Genomic DNA, 20,405 nt, shown 5'->3' on the forward strand with positions numbered 1-20,405 from the left:
GCAAACCATCTATCTCATAAGGGCCTAGTATTTGAATACATAAAGAATTCATATAATTTAACAATATGACAAATAACCCAGCTAAAAAAATGGACAAAGATTTGAACAGACATTTCTCCAAAGACGACATACAAATGGCCAATAAAGAACAAGAAAAGATGCTCAACATTATTGGTTATTAGGGAATTCAAATTAAAGCCACAATGAGATACCAACTCCCGCTCATTTGACAGTTATAATCAAAATAAGGAAAATAACAAATATTGGCGAGGGTGTGCAGAGGTTGGAACCTTTGAATGTTGCTGGTGGGAATGTAAAATGGTACAACTGTTGTAGAAAAGACTGTGGACGTTCCTCAAAGAGCTAGACAGAGTTATTATATGACCAGCAATTCTACTCCTTGGCAGAACACAAGAAAACTGAAAACACTGGTTTGTTTATTTGCTTGTTTTGAGATGGAGTCTCACTCTGTCACCCAGCTGGAGTGCAGTGGCACGATCTCAGCTCACTGCAACCTCTGCCTCCCAGGTTCAACCTCTGCCTCCCATGATCCTCATGCCTCAGCCTTCTGAGTAGCTGGGATTACATGCTTGTGCCTGGCTAATTTTTATATTTTTGATAGAGATGGGGTTTCACCATGTTGGCCAGGCTAATCTTGAACCCCTGACCTCAAGCGATATACCTACTCTGGCTTTCCAAAGTGCTGGGATTAAAGGCATGAGCCACCGTGCCTAGCCTTGAAAACATATGTTTAAGATGAACCTTGAAAAAACGTCATACTAAGTGAAAAAAGCCAGACACAAAAGGCTACATACTGTATGGTTCTGTGTCTATGAAATGTCCGGAAGAGGCAAATCCAGAGAACAAAAAGCAGAAAGCAGATTAGTGATTGCTAGGGGCTGCAGGGAGTGGAAAAAGGAAAGTGACTGCTTAATGGTACAAGATTTCTTTCGGAGGGGTGATGAAAATGTTCTGGAATCAAACAGTGGCAATGGCTACACAACATTGTGAATGTCGTAAAAGCCATTAAATTGTGCACGTCAAAAAAGCCAAAACGAGAATTTTATGTTATGTGAATTTTGCCTTGATTATTAAGAAAAAAAAAAAAAAAAAAACAGCCATGAGCAGCATAGTTTTCTTTCAGAGTCTTTAGTGTAAGTGGATAGAAGGAGCGTTAAACATTCCCAGGACAGCCTGATGACCACTGAGGTCAGACGACTGGGCAGGTCACATGGCTACTCGATGGCAGAGGCAGGACTACCAGCTGGCTTCACTCACTGCTTTCTGCATAGCCCATGAATGCAGAGCCTCAGAATCAAAGAGCCCATGCACGTTATCTGTCTATGTTCAAAAACAAACACAAGCCACAAGACAGTATTTGTGTGCAGTACCTATGGTACTAGGTTACCACCAGCTGCAACCAACTAAATCAAGTGTCCATCAGCCCCACCTGCCTATGTGTTCATTGCGACTCTCATTAGTTTCATTTGCTTGTAGTTTGAGATTGTTACAGACTTTGTGTTTGCATTCCCCTCTCCAAAACTCCTATATTGAAATCCTAACTCCTAATGGAACAGTATTAGCAGATAGGGCCTTTGGGAGGTGCATAGCCCGTGAGGGTGGAGCCCTCATAAACAGGACTAGTGACCTTATGAAAGAGACCCCAGAAAGCTCGCTTGGCCCCTTCCACCATGTAAGAACACAAGGAGAAGAGGGCAATCTGGAAGCCAGAAAGTGGGTCCTCATCAGACACCAAATCTGCCAGCATACTGATCTTGGACTTCCCAACCTTCAGAACCATGAGAAATAAATGTTGCTTGTTTAAGCCACCTGGTCATGGTAATTTGTTATCACAGCTGACTAAGACAATAATTTACATCAAGTATAAAAATTACACTGTCATCACATTTCTCTAATTTCTAATCTTAGAAAAGCATGTCATTCATACTGTCACAGTTGGCTTGTGTCCCAGGGATATTTGAAGACATTTCTTGTGTTTTAAAAAACGATGGACAGAATGTCAGCAGTTTAGGGCACATTCATAAAGACAAATCAACAGTCCATTTTATAAACGGCTCCAAAGATACAGTGCAAAAAAAAAAAAAACCCAAGCATTCAGAAGTTTTTTGCAACAATACATTCTTTGAAGATAAAATGAGAAAAAAATAATTAATATCAAAAGCAAATCAGTATATTATCAGAGTGATTAAAAAGCTCTCTAGTTAGTCACATATCCTGGGTTCAAACCCTGCCGCTGGCTTTTCATTAGTTGCTTTATGTATTAGTCTGTTCTCACCCTGCTAATAAAGACATACCTGAGACTGGGTAATTTATTAAGAAAAAGAGGTTTAATGGACTCACAGTTCCACGTGGCTGGGAAGGCCTCACACATGGCAGACGGTGAAAGGCTCATCTCAGACGGCAGCAGGCAAGAGAGAGAATGAGAACGAAGCAAGAGGAGAAACCCCTTTAAAAACCACAGACCTCGTGAGTCGTATTCACTACAATGAGAACAGTCTGGGGGAAACTGCAGCTGTGATTCGATTACCTCTCACTGGGTCTTCCCACAACATGTGGGAATTATGGGAATACAAGTCAAGATGAGATCTGGATGGAGACACAGCCAAACCATATCACTGTACAAATTACTTTTACCTTTATATCTTTCATTTACAAAATAAGAATAACAACTACTTAATAGAGTCATCTTAGAATTAATAAAATAGTGCATACAGAGCATTTATCACATGACTCAGCCCATAGAAAATAAGAAATTTGGGCCAGGCATGATGGCTTATGCCTGTAATCCCAGCACTTTGGGAGGCCGAGGCAGGTGGATCATGAGGTCAGGAGTTCAAGATCAGCCTGGCCAAGATGGTAAAATCCTGTCTCTACTAAAAATACAAAAATTATCTGGGCATGGTGGCCGGCACCTGTAACCCCAGTTACTCGGGAGGCTGAGGCAGGAGAACTGCTTAAACTCGGGAGGCAGAGGTTGCATTGAACCAAGATTGTGCAACTACACTCCAGCCTGGGCAACAGAGCAAGACTCCAACTAAAAAAAAAAAAAAAAAAAAAAAAAAAATACAGTTTAATGGGATGTAAAATATTTTGCCTGCAAAATGAAATTGTACCTTTACGTTTACTAGATATCTCTGGCAGTATAAATGAGCCAGTGAGCCACAAAATTGACTATTGGAAGAAATATGGCACAAGATTAGGAAATCTTAGTTCAAATCCTAGTTTACACACTTACTAAATATCAAGACCTTAGGAATTAGGTAAGTAAATATCATTAAATCTGTTTCCTTATTTACAGAAAGCAAATAATGCCTGTATCAGCCAGCATTGGGGTAAGCTTCTATTAATATAATAATATACTCTAAACATTCTAAAATGTAGAATCTAGAATTTAAAGGCACATTTTAGAGTTATATAAAGCTATATAAATAACACTGCTTTACTGGTAGAGGACTGCAGTGGGACTGAAAACAAGAGACCTCTATTCCAGTCTTGGGATGATCAACCAGGCTCCAAGGAATGAAGCAGTTTTCAGAACATCACTTTCTTCACTTCTAGAATGAGGTAATTAAACAATCATTAGGTCTCTTGCAAGCTCTGACATTGAATGATGGTATCCGTTTGAATCCACAATCAATTCTGACTTCCCCTTCTTGTTCAAGAAAGTAGAGAGGGACTCGTGCACCAAAGAACCCTGTAATATGTGCCTGTGTTTACTAGGCTGTAAAAACTCCTCAGCTCTGCCCTGATTTCCATGGTACAGAACCATGAGTTTGTGAACCACGCAAAGCTGCATATGCAACTATGCAAAGGTCATGGCCAGAAGTTGTCACTGCTGTTCTATGCCAGCAATTCTCTTCTCCATCCTTGAGCTCCAAGGGGAAAGATGGTAGATGCTGGTTAGCTGGTAGGAGTTTTCTTCCAGTTAGATTGTAGGCCCCAGACCTGCGGAAGGCGATTTCATCCAAAATCTAATCCTCCTTACTTCCTCCCACAATTCATTATTGCAGGCCAATTAATGAACAGCAACTTTTTAAATCATTAAAGACTCGTTACAATTTAACTAATTATAGAAATGCAGGCTGGGCACGGTGGCTCACGCCTGTGATCCCAGCATTTTGGGAGGCCGAGGCAGGCGGACCACAAGGTCAGGAGATCGAGACCATCCTAGGCAACATGGTGAAACCCCGTCTCTACTGAAAAAAAAAAAAAAATTGCCAGGCATGGTGACGTGCACCTGAGTCCCAGCTACTTGGGGTGCTAAGGCAGGGGAATCATTTGGACTCGGGAGGTGAAGGCTGCAGTGAGCCGAGATCGTGCCACTGCACTCCAGCCTGATGACAGAGCAGACTGTCTCAAAAAAAAGAAAGAAAGAAGAAAGAAAGAAAGAAAGAAAGAAAGAAAGAAAGAAAGAAAGAAAGAAAGAAAAGAAATACGATTCAGCCATAAAAAAAGAAGGAATTTGGTCACATGTTATAACATAGATTAACCTTAAGGGTATTATGCTAAGTGAAATAAGCCAGTCACAAAGAACACACACGGTGTCGTTCCACTCATGTGAGGAATGTAGAGTAGTCAAGTTGGCAGAGACAGAAAAGAGAATGGTGGTTGCCAGGGGCTGGGAAGAGGTGCAATGAGAAGTTGGTGTTTAATGGGTACACAGCTTCAGCTTGGGGGGATGAAACATTCTGAAGATCAGTTGCACAACAATGTGAATATATTTACCACTGAACTGTACACTTAAAAATGGTTAAGGTGGCAAATTTTATGTTATGTAAAAATTATTTTTAACAACTAATTATATGATTAGTTCAATAACCAGTTGGGAAATCAAGAGCAAACAATAATTATGGATTTTCATCATTTCCTTCCCCTCTCCAGGTACCCCCCACCCCACTTTCCTCCCTTTCAAGCCAGGTGGGTCTTAGGGTTTTTTGAATCCTGAGCACACAAATGCTCGTATCTCCTGTTTTGAATCAACATGACCTGTAAAGTGTCAAGGTTTTGCCTTTATTCCAGGCTTCCAGCCAAATCTCCACCACACACCCCACTAACTACACATTCATTTTGTTTAACAGCCCAGTCTATTATCAAACATGTATCTCTGGGGACAACTCAGGCATCAGTCATTCGCCTAAGAAGCACATGGCTTTAATCCTCGGAATTTCTCTTTAACTTAGATAAATGCAAGTTAAGAATTCTGAATGGGAGAAGGGAGGGCAAAGAGTGATTTTAGAACCTGTTGTCCTTTGGAAAAAAAAAAGATCTAGAAGGGGCATCCTATTGGGATGGAGTGGGAATGATGTCGAACAGTTAGAGGGGGGCTCCCAGTGCCAGAGAGACTCAACACAGGGACCCCAGATGGAAGGGAGCCCCAGAAAGCACTTCACAGACTTAGTGAGGTTGCCAAACTCAGCAGCACTCCGCAGTTCACTCAGTGGCACCTGCCCTGGAGAAGAGGAAAATCACTCCCTGTCACTCCAGCCTGCATAGGTTGTTTGCTGCTGGGAGAAGGGCCTTGAAGCCTCTTTGGAAAGTATTCTTATGGTCCAGCATCCCTGGTGGAGCCACTGGTTCTGGCTACACTGTGTCTGGGGTAGAATGGAGGAAGTTCCTAGGAGGAAGGGAAGAGGCTGAGGAACCCCTGGGTACTGACAAGGGAGGATTGGGCCAAGAGAGATGCTTTTCTTCTCTCTCTTCCAAGCGGCTCAGAGTCTTTCACAGTGGTAATCAATGTAACCTCACTGCAGCCCAAAGTGGACTTATAGGGAAAGGGTGTAACAAGATAGACGCTTTCCTCATTCACAGTCACTGTACTCCGCTCTTTTACTCCGCCAAAATCTGACATGCCAACTCAAGCCACACCCATTGCTTTCTGGTGCTGTCTGGCTCACACTCTAAACATAATTTCATTTAGTTCCTGCAAATCCTCATGTCCAACATCTCTCATCTTCCATGACCCATGTGGCAGGTGGGTTAAGGAAGCCTGTTCTCTCCCTTTCCAAAGCCTTGTAGGGAACAGCAGGCCTCTTAGTGCAACAGATGAGCAAAGCCAGGTCTGACTATACATTAACAACACATAAATACAGCTGCAAGAGAGGAGGGATGGCATGGGTCAGGATCCCAGGATCCACCCACTCTCCATCTCCCCCACCTATCTTTGTGCCAGGGCTTCCAATCAGAATACACAGAGATGCTAGCACTCACCTGGCACACTCAGTGAAAACTAAGTAATAACGAATCAACTCAGTCAAATTGGTAGGCCAATTGTGCTTTTCAGAAATCATTATTGTTATATGATAGCAACACATGTTCACCCACAGTCTTTGCCCTTTTGTATAGACATGAAATATTGAAACATTGCAAGTACTGATCCAAGTAAATGATCTTAGTCATGAATGACAACATCTCATTGAATAGGCCTTATACGATAAGGCAAGATTAAACATGAAAATTCAGGGGAAGGGGCTGCAGAAAGACTAAGCTAGAATCGCCCTCTATTACAAATAACTGGGCAACTGAAGCCAATGTGGATTGCAGTCTAAAACTGCCTTGAAGTTTGTTTGAGTATTTTTCTCTTCAAATCTCCCCCTCTCTGTGCCTTAGATTTACAATTTAGAATTTCAAACATCTAAGTTTCTAAATGGCCAAGAAAAAAGAAGTGTTATTCAACACAGTGGAACTATAGCTTTCGAACCTGAGTTCTAATTCACTTCTGTCATGATAGGGGTGGCCACTTTCAAACCCTATCCCCTGATCTGCCTTTTTTTTTTTTTGAGACAGAGTTTCGTTCTTGTCGCCCAGGCTGAAGTGCAATGGTGCAATCTTGGCTCACTGCAACCTGTCTCCCAGGTTCAAGCAATTCTCCTGCCTCAGCCTCCTGAGTAGCTGGGATTACAGGCATGCACCACCATGCCTGGTTAACTTTGTATTTTTAGTAGAAACAGTGTTTCTCCATGTTGGTCAGGCTGGTCTTGAACTCCGGACCTCAGGTGATCCACCAGCCTCAGCCTCCCAAAGTGCAAGGATTACACGCGTGAGCCACCGCGCCTGGCCAATCTGCCATTTTTTACATGATCTCTTCTTTATTCTCCAATTGTTTCTCTGCTTCCTCTAGGAGATAGAATCACCAGCATAACTTGTCATGCATGAGGCTACTCACTGAACCATGATGCTGTATGATTTTGGCCCTCATCCAATGTATTCACATAGGGAAGTGTTTCACACACACTCAGCTTTCAGGATAAGTTACATTATTAGAAACTTTTACTTCAATTGTCTGATCACTTGGAACAAAGCAAGTTTTTTGGATTTGAAATACTCCCTTATATGAATACATTAGAGAGTAGGGCTGGGGGTGGATATAAAAACTTGTGTCACCTTTTACGGATGACTATTTTTCCTAGACTTGATCCTACAAACGTCAAAAGCTGCAAAATTCTATGTCACATCAGCAGACAGTCACATCATGCCCGACTCTGAATTGTTCCCTCAAATTCTGTCACCGAGTACACAAATGTAAATGCTTGTGGAATCCCTCGGTGAATATGTATAGACCACTCCCAACTATTCTGGAAGCCCTCTGAGACGAAGAAACCTCTTGCACTTTGTATAACTAACCTTTCCCCTGCCCTACGAGGCAAGGCACACAATAGGTATTCAATAAATAATCATTCATTCATTGACTTCTCGTCTTCACCAGTGAGCATGGGAGGGAAACAGAAAAGGTGTTAAAACATTTTGCACTGTAAATTATCAGTTAAGAAACTAAGGCTGTGGAAAAGGATTACCCTAGTGTAAGGATCACTCAGATAAAGGAAGAACTGTGGTGTGAGACGATTACTGCGCTAAAAATGCTCACTGTTCATATTTGTCAGAGGCTGACAAACACTTTCTAAAATCAAGGCTGACCAAATTGGCCTTTGTTTTCCTCATTAACACAAGAAGAGGGGTCTAGTCTTCTTCGATAGTCTATTTCGAATGCGAGGGTTTTTCCCCCTTTTCCTTGTCTTTTTGACCCTTTGAACATAGCCTACTCAGTTCCCCAGTTCCTAAAGCGCCTCCCACATAGCGGCTTGGGGAGCGCTGTGGGAAGCCCTGGCTGAGACACTTATTGGAACTTTGTTCCCCACATAGGCTATTTAGGAGCGTCTCGGTTTCCGCGGGCGACTCCAGGGCCTCCCTGGCTCTTCTCTGGCTGCCAGCAGGAGTCAAGGGCGGTCCGGGGGGCGCTGACCATGGTCCTGGCCTCGGAGCTCGGGACTCGAGCTCAGGAGGCGACGGCTGAGGCTGCAGAGAGCCGCCGTCGGAACCCTCGCCCCTCCCGACCACCCAGGAGCCGCGGGCCTTCACGCAAAGCCTCCCCCCCACGCTCCGAGCCGCCTCAAAAAAGGGTGGGGCACCCAGCCGCAGCTGCAATAGGAAGCCGCCCGGGAGGGTTTCAGAAGAATGGAACCGCAGCCAACCCTTCCCAGGCGACCACCGCCCGCCCCAGCCCGGGATCGGCCCATCCCCTCTGCCCACCCCCCACCTCCCAAGCTCAAGGAGACGCGGGCAGCCTTTGTGGGCGCACAGCCGCCCACCGCCCAGCCCGAGCCTCGCCGCGCCCTGCGCGGAGAAGGGGCGGAGGGTGCGCGTGCAGATGCGGGAGGCGAGGTCCAGGGCGGGGCATGAAGGCGGGCGCGCCGGGCTCAGGGGCGAGGGAGGGGCAATCCCCGCGCCCCGTCCTGCGTCTCCACCCCCCACCCCCACACCGACCTGGTCGTAGATGTTCTGCAGGGCTTCCTTGCCCGAGGCCCTCCGGATCTCCACCTTCCGGCCCGATTCAACAGATGGCTCCCCGCCGGCGCGCCGGCCCTGCCGCGAGTACGGCGGCTGTGGGTCCGGGCCCAAGTGGGCGACGTCCCGCTGCTGAGCTACCACCTGCCCCGAGCCCCGGCCCACCGACAGCGAGTCGAAGTCGATGGTCTTGTTCTCCGAGGACCCTTCCACCGGGCAGAACATGCCACAGAATTTCTGCCGGGGCTTGGGGCTGCCTGAGCCCAGGTTTTTAAAAAAGGCAGGGACCTCTTCGTCCTCTGCCGCCTTCCCAGACTGCTTTTTCTCGGCCATGGCTCGGGGGCTCGGAGAGGGTCCTCGCCGTCCGTCCGTCCGTCTGCCAGTCCCTAAGTCTCCCTCGCGGTGTGCACAAGCCCCCTAGCTGCTGCAGCGGCTGCCGCTCGCTGCCCACCGCAAGGTGCACAGAAAGGAAGGAGGGCTGGCGAGCCGGCGACCCACCCTCCCGGTCCCTCCCCCTGACCCCGCTTCTCCCCTCCCTGCCCACGCCCCCCGCGGCCACCGCGCGAGCTCGGGCGAGCGGCAAAGTTGGATCTGGGAGGGCGGCCGCTGCGGCTGCGGGAACGGAGAGGCTGCCAGTTCCCGGCAGCGCGGGGAGGAGGGAGGCGCGGGCGGGGCGCAGGCGGGGCGCGGCGCCAGGGAGGGGAGCGGCGCGCAGGGGAGGGCAGGAGGGGAGGGAAGGAGAGAGAGAGAGGGGAGGGCGGCACCGCCCCTAGCCCAGAGCTCCGGAAGTGAAGCGGCCAGACCACCGGCTAATGGATGCGGAGCGGAGGGCTAGCTGACTGCTCTCCGCGCCTGGGTAAGTATCGGGCAGGGCACGCGGGGTGAGGACCGGAGGGCGCAGCCCCCGGCCCCTGTGCCCCTCTCCCCCACCTGCCCGGCCCAGGCACCTCTACCTGTAGTGAGGCTGTGGTCGGCCGGGGTCGAGGGCGCACTGTGGCTACGGCTCCCTCCCCGTTACCCTGGGTGTGAGCTGATGGATGGGAAAAGGGGACCAGCCGGGCGCCAGCCTACTCCAGGTGTGGGAAGGGGGGTGGCACTGAAGATGAACAAGGGGTGACACAGGACGGGGGCAGCCGAGACGCTGGACACCCAAGCTTCAGTTTGCCCACTCGCCTTGGCAGGCTGCAGGGAGCAGAGAGACTAAAACCGTAAGATTCCCGCTTCGTGCATCCACTTTGGTGTGGTTGAGGTGGCGGGTGGTGGTTGGGGGGGGCACAACATGGCGGGAAGAAATGCAGAGTGGCGTAGCAGATGGGAGACGAGTATAGAGAGAGACGCAGGTCTGAGGTCTATAAGGGTGTAGCAAAGAGTGCGGTGCGGAATTCCAGCCCAGTGCCACGTCTTAGAAAGGCGGTGCAGACCCGCTCTATTGCCCAAGGGCGCCATGGACCCTTTCTGCACCACTGCGCCAAAAAGGACGCAGGAACGTGTCGCGATTTGGTTTCTTCTGCTTCCCCCCCAAAAAATAATAATAAAAAGGGGGGGGAGAAACAAATTGAAACCCCCTCCCCAAATCTCCAGCTGTTCCCGGCGCCCCAGCGCCCCGCCTGGCTCCCCCGCCCCTGTTGCGCACTGCGCCACAGACGCGGCGTTTCCCAGGTTACCAGATGCCACGTGTTTGGGAGTGAGCGCGGATGCGCATCTGGTGAAGAGTAGGAGGTAGGTTGTGAGTACCGTGAATTGTGTGGAGCCAAGCGGAGGAAAGGTACGTAGGAACTTGGTGTGCGTGTGCAGGTAGTGGAGCTACTGCCACCGAGGTGGTAAGGGGGGGGGGGCAATTGGATTTGCTGCGTAACGCGGTCAGTGCGGGTTCTTCATTGCTTAGTCCCATCTCCACGTCCTTTCTGCGTATCAGACCTTGCCTCTGCCGGATGACAGCCCCTCCTCTCTTTCCACAGTGGCAAGATCCTGCGGAAATGGTGCCCCTCCTTTGGCGGCCCGGGAGGGAGGTCTGGGCATGCTCAGTAACCTGGGTGGGTTTGGGCTGAGAGGCCGTTTCCCGCAAGGCCACTGCGTAGGGCCTTGTGACCAGGAATCCTGTCCCATTGTCAGCCCAGGAGTAAATGCGGTTACCAACCACTCCCACCGTTCAATTGTAGGGATAGTTTGGTGAATAGAGTTACATCTAGTGGACCACCAGTTGCAGTTTGAAGATCAGCCCACCATGATGGTAGAAAGTCGTCTCCAGATGAGAAAGGGAGACTGAGGAAGAAGAATATAGGAGTGGAGGGGCTGAGAGAACCCGACGGGCCAGATGTGCTTTGCATTTGAATAAAGCATTTGAAAAAAAAAAAAGCGATTCCAACTGAATTACATCATTTCCCACTCACAGCCCCCTGTAAGATTCATGCTTATCAGCACTGCTTTCCAGGTTGGGAAACAGATTTAGAGAGCTTGGTCCAAGGTTGGGTATCTACTTAAATGATTCAACAATTCCAGTGGGGTCTTCCACTTCAAAGTCTGGCTTCTTTTCCAGCTTGTCCTGTGACCCCCTTTATGTGAGAAAATACAAGGTTCTTCTTTTTTTTTTTTTTTTTTTTGAGACGGAGTTTCGCTCTTGTTACCTAGGCTGGAGTGCAATGGCGCGATCTCGGCTCACCGCAACCTCCGCCTCCTGGGTTCAGGCAATTTTCCTGCCTCAGCCTCCTGAGTAGCTGGGATTACAGGCACGCGCTACCATGCCCAGCTGATTTTTTGTATTTTTAGTAGAGACGGGGTTTCACCATGTTGACCAGGATGGTCTCAATCTCTGGACCTCGTGATCCACCCGCCTCTGCCTCCCAAAGTGGGATTACAGGCTTGAGCCACCGCGCCCGGCCCAAGGTTCTTCTATTTCTACCATATTTCCATCTGTGGCCCTATTGTATATCAAGGGTATTTCTTGCCATGTTTTTATTAGAAAGTCACACTACAGATCACATTAGGAGGAAGAGGCATGGGAAGATAGCCTAACTTCAGCGTAGAGGTCATTCTGTAGACCATAGAGATGCTTCTTTCTGGGCAGTGTCTTTTTACATTCTGTTTCCTCTAAATATCCCGGTGGGGGATATTTAGTGTTGTGTTCACAGATGTGAGCCACTGCACCTGGCCCTCCCCCCACCGGCCCCCATATTTTGTTGTGTTTTTGTTTTTGTTTTAGTTTTCAGGCAGAGTCTTCCACTGTGACCCAGGCTGGAATGCAGTGGTGCAAACGCAGCTTACTGTAGCCTTGACCTGCTGGACTCAAGCAATCATCCCTCCTCAGCCTCCCAAGTACTTGGGACTACACACGAGTACCACAAGCTCAGCTAATTTTTTTATATTTTTTTCTTTTTGTAGAGGCAGGGTCCTACTATGTTGTCCAGGCTGGTCTCAAACTCCTAGGCTCAAGTGATCCTCCCACCTTGGTCTTCCAAAGTGCTGTGTTCACAGATGTGAACCACTGCACCTGGCCTTCCCCTCACCGGCCCCCGTATTTTAGAAAGGAAAAGTCAGGCATAGAGAAGTCAGAAGTCTCAGGTCCCTGGGGCTCCTGGGCACAGAGGTGAAGTAGCATTTTGCCCTCCTGGCTCTCTGGCACCCTAGTGTCTTCAGCACCTGCCTAAAGATTCTAGAGATGTACGCACAGCGGGAGCAGCTGCTGATAGAGGTACAGGACAGCATTGAGGCATATGGCCCCCATTCGAATTGATGAAGATGTTTAGGCAAAAAGGGAAATGACTGCAGCCCCCTAACACACACTATGCAGTGGTAACTGGGAGGTATTAGGAACTCTAACTTTTTTCTTTTTTGAGGCAGAAATCTCACTCTGTCACTCAGACTAGAGTGCGGTGGTACAATCTCAGCTCATTGCAACTTCCACCTTCCAGGTTCAAGCAATTCTCCTGCCTCCCAAGTAGCTGGGATTACAGGCATGTGCCACCACACCGGGCTAATTTTTGTATTTTTACTAGAAACGAGGTTTTGCCATGTTGGTCAGGCTGGTCTTGAATTCCTGACCTCAGGTGATCCACCCGCCTTGGCCTCCCAAAGTGCTGGGATTACAAGCGTGAGTCCCCATGCCCAGCCAACTCTAACTTTTTTACATTCTCTAATCTCCACAGGCTATCCAGAACAAACTCCTTGATAAGTGAGCTTCCTCCTTTTTTTTTCTTTTTTCTCAAATGATGGGTTAAAGTTCCAATGCTAGGAGAGGCTGGGCATTGTGTTCCATGCGTGTAGTTCAGTACTGTGGGTGGCTGTAGCAGGAGGACTGCTTGAGCCCAGGAGTTTGAGACCAGTCTGAACAACACAGGGAGACTCTGTCTCCACCAAAAATTAAAATACTAGCCAAGAATGGTGGCATGTGCCTTTGGTCCCAGATACTTAGCAGGTTGAGGTTGGAAGATTGCTTTAGCCCAGGAGAGGTCAAGGCTACAGTGAGCCATGTTTACACCACTGCATTCCAGCCTAGGCAGCAGAGTGAGACCCTGTCTCAAAAAACAAAAACAGAAACAAATGCTAGGAGAAAGAGTTGTGCTAGTAACTTACTGTCTTAGTCTATTTTGTGTTACTGTAAAGGAATACCTGAGGCTGGGTAATTTATAAAGAAAAGAGGTTTATTTGGCTCACAGTTCTGCAGGCTGTGCAAGCATGGTGCTGGCATCTGCATCTGGTGACCCCTCAGGAAGCTTCCAATCATAGCAGAAGGCAAAAGTGGAGCAGATGTGGCAAGAGAGGGAGCAAGAATGAAGGGAAGGAGGTGCCAGTCTCTTTTTAACAGTCAGATCTGGAGGAAACTAATATAGCAAGAACCCACTCATTACCCCAAGGATGGCACCAACCCATTCATAAGGGGTCCACGCCCATGACCCAAACACATCCCACCAGGCCCCACCTCCAACGCTGGGGATCACATTTCAGCACGAGATTTGGAGGGGACAAAATATTCAAACTATTTTACTTACCATTCATAGCAAAAGCAAAACCCAAATGTGTGTTTGCAAAGCCTTCCAGACACAACAAAAGAGAATTAATTCATAATTCCAAATTTAACTTAGTCTTACCTGAGATTTTTTTCCCCTGAATTGTTATACCTAGATTAAACTATTTTTAAATGTTTGAGTGATTCCTAATTAGTTTTGTTCAACAAAGAAGTAAAGCAACTTCATATTGAGTAGCATTGTGAAGGACTGTCATATTTTTGAATAAGTGCATTAATGGTCTTCTTAGTGAATATTAATGATGCATAAGTACCTATTCTTATTATGTATGTGTAACAGGGCAGCTTGGCTTGGCTGAAGCTAAGACTCAGATACATCATTGTGTGGAGGTGGGTGACGTCTTCCTGTGCTAGAAGGTGAAAAAATAAACTCCTCAACTCTTGCAGAACACCCGGGAACACATAAACAGGTATTTAGCCACGTCTCCTGATTTCATCTTTCACATGGCAAAGACCTTGAATCCTGTCCTTAACTGGGGCTCAGACATTAATCAACAGGTCTGACAAGGTTTTAGTGGGGGCGCCAAGTTTCACTGGAGTCCTAGAGAGGAAAAGAGTCACAGTAAGCAAAGAAGGGGTGTGACAGAGTGGGGCAGATGCAAGCACACTGTGAAACAGAACCTTCATCTTCCCCCAGCTCCATTGCAAACTAGAGCATGGATGCTTCCTGGGAAAGAGAGTGCTGCGTGGTAAAACTGAACCTTGTTTCACTAGGGGTCCAAGGCGCCCTGCTGGGAGACTTCTCTCCAAGAGTTCTGGGTGCCATAGTGGAAGGCATTTTCTCACCAACTGGAGAGAGGCGAAACATCAGAGACCAGGAGGCTGTGGAGAAAGCAGCTGTCCCAAGTGCCTCAACTGTCAGAGAAGGGTCGTGCCGCCTGGCTGCCAGCATTTTTGAGAAGATCATCTGCAACCAGACTTCAGAGCTGCCGGCAGAGGTGTGGTTAGAACTGACTTAGGTCTAAAGACCACAGGAAGTCCTGAGTTCTTGCCACTGGGTAGGGCAGGGTTATTTGTCCAGAAAACTTCGTGACTATCTTGGGGTGACCTAGCCTGGGACCCATTCACTGGTGGGTTCTAAGGTTAGAAGCTCATCCAGGATACTTTCAATACTAAGTCAGTGCATAGCAACCACTAACAGATTGGTACCCGTAGAGTCAGAGTGGGTCAGTTCTTGGGACAATGGCACTGGCACTCTTAGAGGACTGGTGCAGGATAATGAGTGTGGATGAGCAGAAGTCACTAATGGTTACAGGGATACCCGTGGAGTATGAGGAGGCTGAGATTCAGGAGGTCCTTCAGGAGACTTTAAAGTCTCTGGGCAGGTATAGATTGCTTGGCAAGATATTCCGGAAGCAGGAGAATACCAATGCTGTCTTACTAGAGCTCCTGGAAGATACTGATGTCTCAGCCATCCCCAGTGAGGTCCAGGGAAAGGGGGGTGTCTGGAAGGTGATCTTCAAGACCCCTAATCAGGACACTGAGTTTCTGGAAAGGCTGAACCTCTTTCTAGAAAAAGAGGGACAGACCATCTCCGGTATGTTTCGAGCCCTGGGGCATGAGGGCGTGTCTCCAGCCACCGTGCCCTGCATCTCACCAGAATTACTGGCCCATCTGTTGGGACAGGCAATGGCACACGCGCCTCAGCCCCTGCTACCCATGAGATACCGGAAACTGCGAGTGTTCTCGGGGAGTGCCGAGCCAGCCCCGGAGGAAGAGCCTTTTGAGGTCTGGTTGGAACAGGCCGTGGAGATAGTCAAAGAGTGGCCGGTAACGGAGGCAGAAAAGAAGAGGTGGCTGGCGGAGAGCCTGCGGGGCCCTGCCCTGGACCTCATGCACATAGTTCAGGCAGACAACCCGTCCATCAGTGTGGAAGAGTGTTTGGAGGCCTTTAAGCAGGTGTTTGGGAGCCTGGAGAGCCGCAGGACCTCCCAGGTGAGGTACCTGAAGACCTATCAGGAGGAAGGAGAGAAGGTGTCGGCCTATGTGTTAAGGTTAGAAACCCTGCTCCGGAGAGCGGTGGAGAAACGCGCCATCCCGCGGCGCATCGCGGACCAGGTCCGCCTGGAGCAGGTCCTGGCTGGGGCCACTCTTAACCAGACGCTGTGGTGTCGGCTCAGGGAGATGAAGGATCAGGGCCCACCCCCCAGCTTCCTTGAGCTAATGAAGGTAATACGGGAAGAGGAGGAGGAAGAGGCCTCCTTTCAGAATGAGAATATCGAAGAGCCAGAGGTAGGAGATGGCTATGGCCGCTGGGATCATGAGGGGGAGGACTGAAAACCACCTGAGTGCAGGACCCACAGCCAGTGGGCCCAGGGACATGCGCCTTACTAGGCTAAGACTTTTAAAGAATCTTTTTCTTTAATGTATGGGACTGATATCAAGGCATGAAACCCAATTATTGACCTTCCTTCCTTCCTTTTTTTCTTCCTTCTTTCTTTCCTTCCTTCCTTTTTTCTCTTCCTTCCTTCCTTCCTTCCTTCCTTCCCTCCCTTCCTTCCCTCCCTTCCTTCCCTCCCTTCCTTCCCTCCTTCCCTCCTTCATATTTTTCTTTTTTCTGTCTTTCTTTCTTGGGTCTCACTCTCATTACCCAGGCTGGAGTGCAGACACACAACAATCTTGGCTCCCTGCAGCCTTGACTGCCCAGGCTCAGGCTCAGGTGCTCCTCACACCTTAGCCTCCCAAGTAGCTGGGACTACAGGCATGCACCACCATGCCTAGCTTTTTTTTTTTTTTTTTTTTCTGTATTTTTAGTAGAGACAGGGTTTTACTATGTTGCTCAGGCTGGTCTGGAACACCTAGGCTCAAGCGATATGCCCAGCTCAGCCTCCCAAAGTGCTAGGATTACAGGCCTGAGCCACCATGCCCAGCCCCTGATTTTTCTTTTTTAAAAAAATATAGCTACGAGTTTCTTAGACTCTATGTAGATTATTAATGAACAAGAGATTAGACTCCAAATATTAGATAGTAAATCTGAAGGAATCTGAAACACTTGTACTTCCAATTTTCTTTAAGTAATCCCAAGTAGACTAGAGTTGGCCCATACCATACATAGAAGAAAGAATTGGCAGTCAAAAACAAACAAACAAAAAAAACCTTTTGTAATTATGTTTGAAAAATAAAGCTATTTGACTTTGTCAGCTGTTTTCCTTTCTCAAATCAGCAAATTCTGAGTCCAGAAATTCTCTCTCTGTACGAGGAGTTACAAGACTACAGCTCTAACCTGCAGTCGAGCAGTTATAAACCTACAAAATGGGCCCTGCCCTCAGAGTGGTTCCAGTCTACATGAGAAGATGGTCTAGACAGGTCAGGTGTCAGATAGATGGTCCCAGAACTAGGTGCTGTGTCAGGCCCTGAAGACACAGATGACTCAACCTAAGCTCTGCTTTCAAGAAGTCCCCAGCCTTGGAAAAATACAAAATAATTTTTGTATTTTTAGTAGAAACTGGGTTTCACCGTGTTGGCCAGGCTGGTCTTGAACTCCTGACCTCAAGTGATCCACTCACCTCAGCCTCCCAAAGCGCTGGGATTACAGGCATGAGCCCCTGCACCCAGCCTAAAGTCTTTGACTTTCTAGTGAATAACAGCTAGATTAAAATGGGCTGATAACCAAATTTGGGCACATTAGCATTCACCACCAGGTTTGCTTTTGTTTCCAGATTGGCTCATTTTGTGTAGACCTTGGAGCAAAGCTTCCTTCATGGTATCTGTGTACGTATCCAAACTTCTTTTAACTGTTCATAGATTTAAAAGTAGTGGCACCACGTGGGTGTTTAGATGAGACCTGTGTATGTCATGTATCACGTAAGTGTGTGAGTGCAGTGCAGAGGCGCACCATTCAGTTATACGTGCTAGGCGAAGCTCCAACACAATGGACGTATAGTCTCGTGGTAGATTTGCGCATACTGCGAGTAAATTGCTTAGCTTATCTAGATAGACGTCAGTTTCCGCCTCTGAAAAATTAGAAGATGAGAGTACACAGTTGTTAGGAGGATCAGATGACTCAATGCTTTTTAATCACTTCGCATGACATCTGGAACACAGAAAGCCCTCAGTACATTGACACTAAGATTTCCGTGATGTTCCTATCTGCTCAATGCATGCCTTCTTTATTGTTCCAACAGTTGTGTGCTAACAAGTTAATATGCTCCCAGTTGACTCCCAGGCTACCTTGGTGTTAGAAACCATTTCTGCTCTTACTGTAAATGTGAGCTTGTTGTTTTTATATTTGTGATGAGTCTTCCAGCAGCTGTTGACAATTGTTAGAGGTTTGACTTTTAAATAGTCACTTATTTTTTCTGATTGTGGTTTGGTTTATCTAAAGAATATCCTGACATTGTAAGAAAAGCATTTTTTAAAAGGTATCATTTGTGATCAATTATCTTTCTAAATTGTAGTTTTAATACTGTCTGACCAAAGTGATACAGTTGTTACCGTGACACTCTGATTTCATGTGTTTTTGTATTTATGAAAGTGGTCTCTTGTCATTTCTTGACAGTATACAAAGTAAAATGTTATAAATGTGAAGTTATAAAATAAATATATCCTAATAGAATCCTGAGTTTTTCTGATTCGTAAATCGTGGCCTGTACAAACTACTACTTGAAGAAGGAGCTCCATCACTGAAAATTTTTGAGAGATAAGTTGAAAAATCAAGCTAAAGCCAAATGTCTTGAACTCCCCTAGGCAAGAAAACCTGAAAGCAAAAAAATGATTGAGTAAGACAAGAGAGAGCTCAGTCCCCCATTATTGATTTCTCTTTTAAAATAGATAGAAACAACAGAGGGAGGCCAGGTCTCTCAGAGACTGCCAACTCATTTGCTTAGGAAAATAACTGTACAGATAAATTCCCAGGCTCTATTCCGCTTAGGGTGAATGACCCTTAAGGCAGAATATTGCTTTTCTAGGCTGAAGTCCCTCCCTTTTTTTCCCTGTTTTTTTTTTTTTTTTTTTTTTTTTTGAGATAAGGTGTCACCCAGGCTAGAGTGTAGTCACACGATCATGGCTCACTGCAAATTGCCTACCAAATTTGAGTGATTCTTAGGCCTCAGCCTCTCGGGTAGCTGGGATTACAGGGCTGCGCCACCACAGCCCAACTAATTTTTGTATTTTTAGTAGACGTGGGGTTTCACTGTGTTGATCAGGCTGGTCTTGAATTCCTGGCCTTAGGTAATCCACCTGCCTTGGCCTCCCAAAGTGCTGGGATTACAGGTGTGAGCCACCGCACCTGGCCTGAAGTCACCTTTTATTCTTTGGATGTGTATGGGGGAAATTCCTCTTGCCTTTGGCCTTCTTGAAATTGCTTCTCCTCTTTTTTTCTAAAGTCCAATGAGGGAGCATTTTTCATTGGGCCATACACTGCAGACCAGTCCATTGAAAAGGAATATCCCAAGGGGGCTCAACGCCATCTCCCACTCACCCAAGCAAACTCTCCAAGGGGTGGCGTCACCTTATACTTCACATTTCTCCAGTCCTGACTCTCAAACAGGCTCCAAGATTCTTGAGTCACTGCTGAGGATAACTTCCACCAGGCTGTCTGGTGAAGATTGAGGCCATCAGCCTTCTGCCTCTCTAGGCCTTAGGTGTCACCTGCCATGCACCTGCACCAGCCATCCCCACCAGGCCACCCCTCCCCTTGTGTTCTGCTGCCCATCCTAAATGCAAGATTTAGCTCAGCAGCTCTCAGCTTTGCTCTCCTTTCCCTGCTATGCCATGCTTCCAGCCTACCTTCTGGACATTCCACAGCATCTCTACAAACCAGCCTGGATCATCAGAGTCCTTACTGAATACCTTGTCGCCATCTTCCTGCATTGAACTCTAGTCCTCCTCCAAGTCCTCTGTGGCCTGTGCAGTCCCTGGAGGGGAAGTAGCTTAGGAGAAGCTGGAAGGTGATGGCAGCATTCCACCAGCTCACTCTCATCCCATCCCACTTGCAAATACATTTGTTCCTTCCTGGCACAAGCTCACCCCCTCTGTCCTACCACCTGCTGTGGAGTGGCCCTGACAGCCTGGATGATGGCAATGACAAAACAACCCAAGGCAGGGAGGAGTCCCTTTAGGGTTGAATGTGGCCGGGTGTTATCTAAAGCAACAAAGACGAGGAAGAAAAATACAATGACCATGAGATGTGTCCAAGGAAGCCCTAGAGAAGTGGAATAGCAAAGAGGGTTGGAAGCCAGCCCTCTTTTTTTTTTTTGAAGTTTTGAAGGAGTGGAGCCGGAGATGAAATGTAGAAGCTAAGCAAGCAGATCTGAGACAAGTGTTGTCAAACGTGCTGCAGGCTTGATTTATGTTAGCCACCAGCAGAATCTTTGAATGGTCTAAAGGCCCAAGATCAGGGCAGACATCTCGCTTATTCCCTCTCTGTCAGGGTGAGCCAGGAATTCCTTGAGTTTGCCCAAGGAAGACTTACATTCACGGAGAAGCTTTTTTGGAGAGAAAGATGGTGCCCATAAGTAGGCCTCTCAGAAGCTAGCCTTTCCAGGCTGGTTGCAGTGGCTCATGCCTATAATCCCAGCACTTTGGGAGGCTGAGGCAGGGGGATCATTTGAGCCAGGAGTTCAAGACCAGCCTGGGTAACTCAGCA

At 47.5% G+C, this 20,405-nt stretch overlaps 2 protein-coding genes across 4 annotated transcripts in view; one reads left to right on the forward strand and one right to left on the reverse strand.

The window, feature by feature from the left end:
• Positions 1-9,262, reverse strand: part of DPYSL2 (dihydropyrimidinase like 2) — a 143,168-nt gene extending 133,906 nt beyond the window's left edge. The window contains exon 1 of the mRNA XM_035269955.3: positions 8,779-9,262. Within this exon, the coding sequence (XP_035125846.1) occupies positions 8,779-9,132 (354 nt within the window). The 5' untranslated portion in view covers positions 9,133-9,262. The remainder of the gene's footprint in view (positions 1-8,778) is intronic.
• Positions 9,263-9,598: 336 nt separating this feature from the next.
• On the forward strand, positions 9,599-18,374 carry PNMA2 (PNMA family member 2). 3 transcript variants are annotated; one of them, XM_035269959.3, is made up of 3 exons: positions 9,599-10,007; positions 14,100-14,229; positions 14,534-18,374. In XM_035269959.3, exon 3 carries the CDS (start codon positions 15,002-15,004, stop codon positions 16,094-16,096), a length of 1,095 nt encoding a protein of 364 aa, XP_035125850.1. In that variant the 5' UTR covers positions 9,599-10,007; positions 14,100-14,229; positions 14,534-15,001; the 3' UTR covers positions 16,097-18,374. The 3 variants fall into 3 exon arrangements, with proteins under 3 accessions (XP_035125850.1, XP_008977333.1, XP_017819166.1); XM_008979085.5 differs by having other exon boundaries at positions 9,599-9,655; XM_017963677.4 differs by lacking the exon at positions 9,599-10,007 and adding an exon at positions 10,465-10,564.
• Positions 18,375-20,405: the final 2,031 nt, after the last annotated feature.

Source organism: Callithrix jacchus, chromosome 13 (genome assembly GCF_049354715.1).
Source record: "Callithrix jacchus isolate 240 chromosome 13, calJac240_pri, whole genome shotgun sequence".
NCBI classification, from domain to species: domain Eukaryota; kingdom Metazoa; phylum Chordata; class Mammalia; order Primates; family Cebidae; genus Callithrix; species Callithrix jacchus.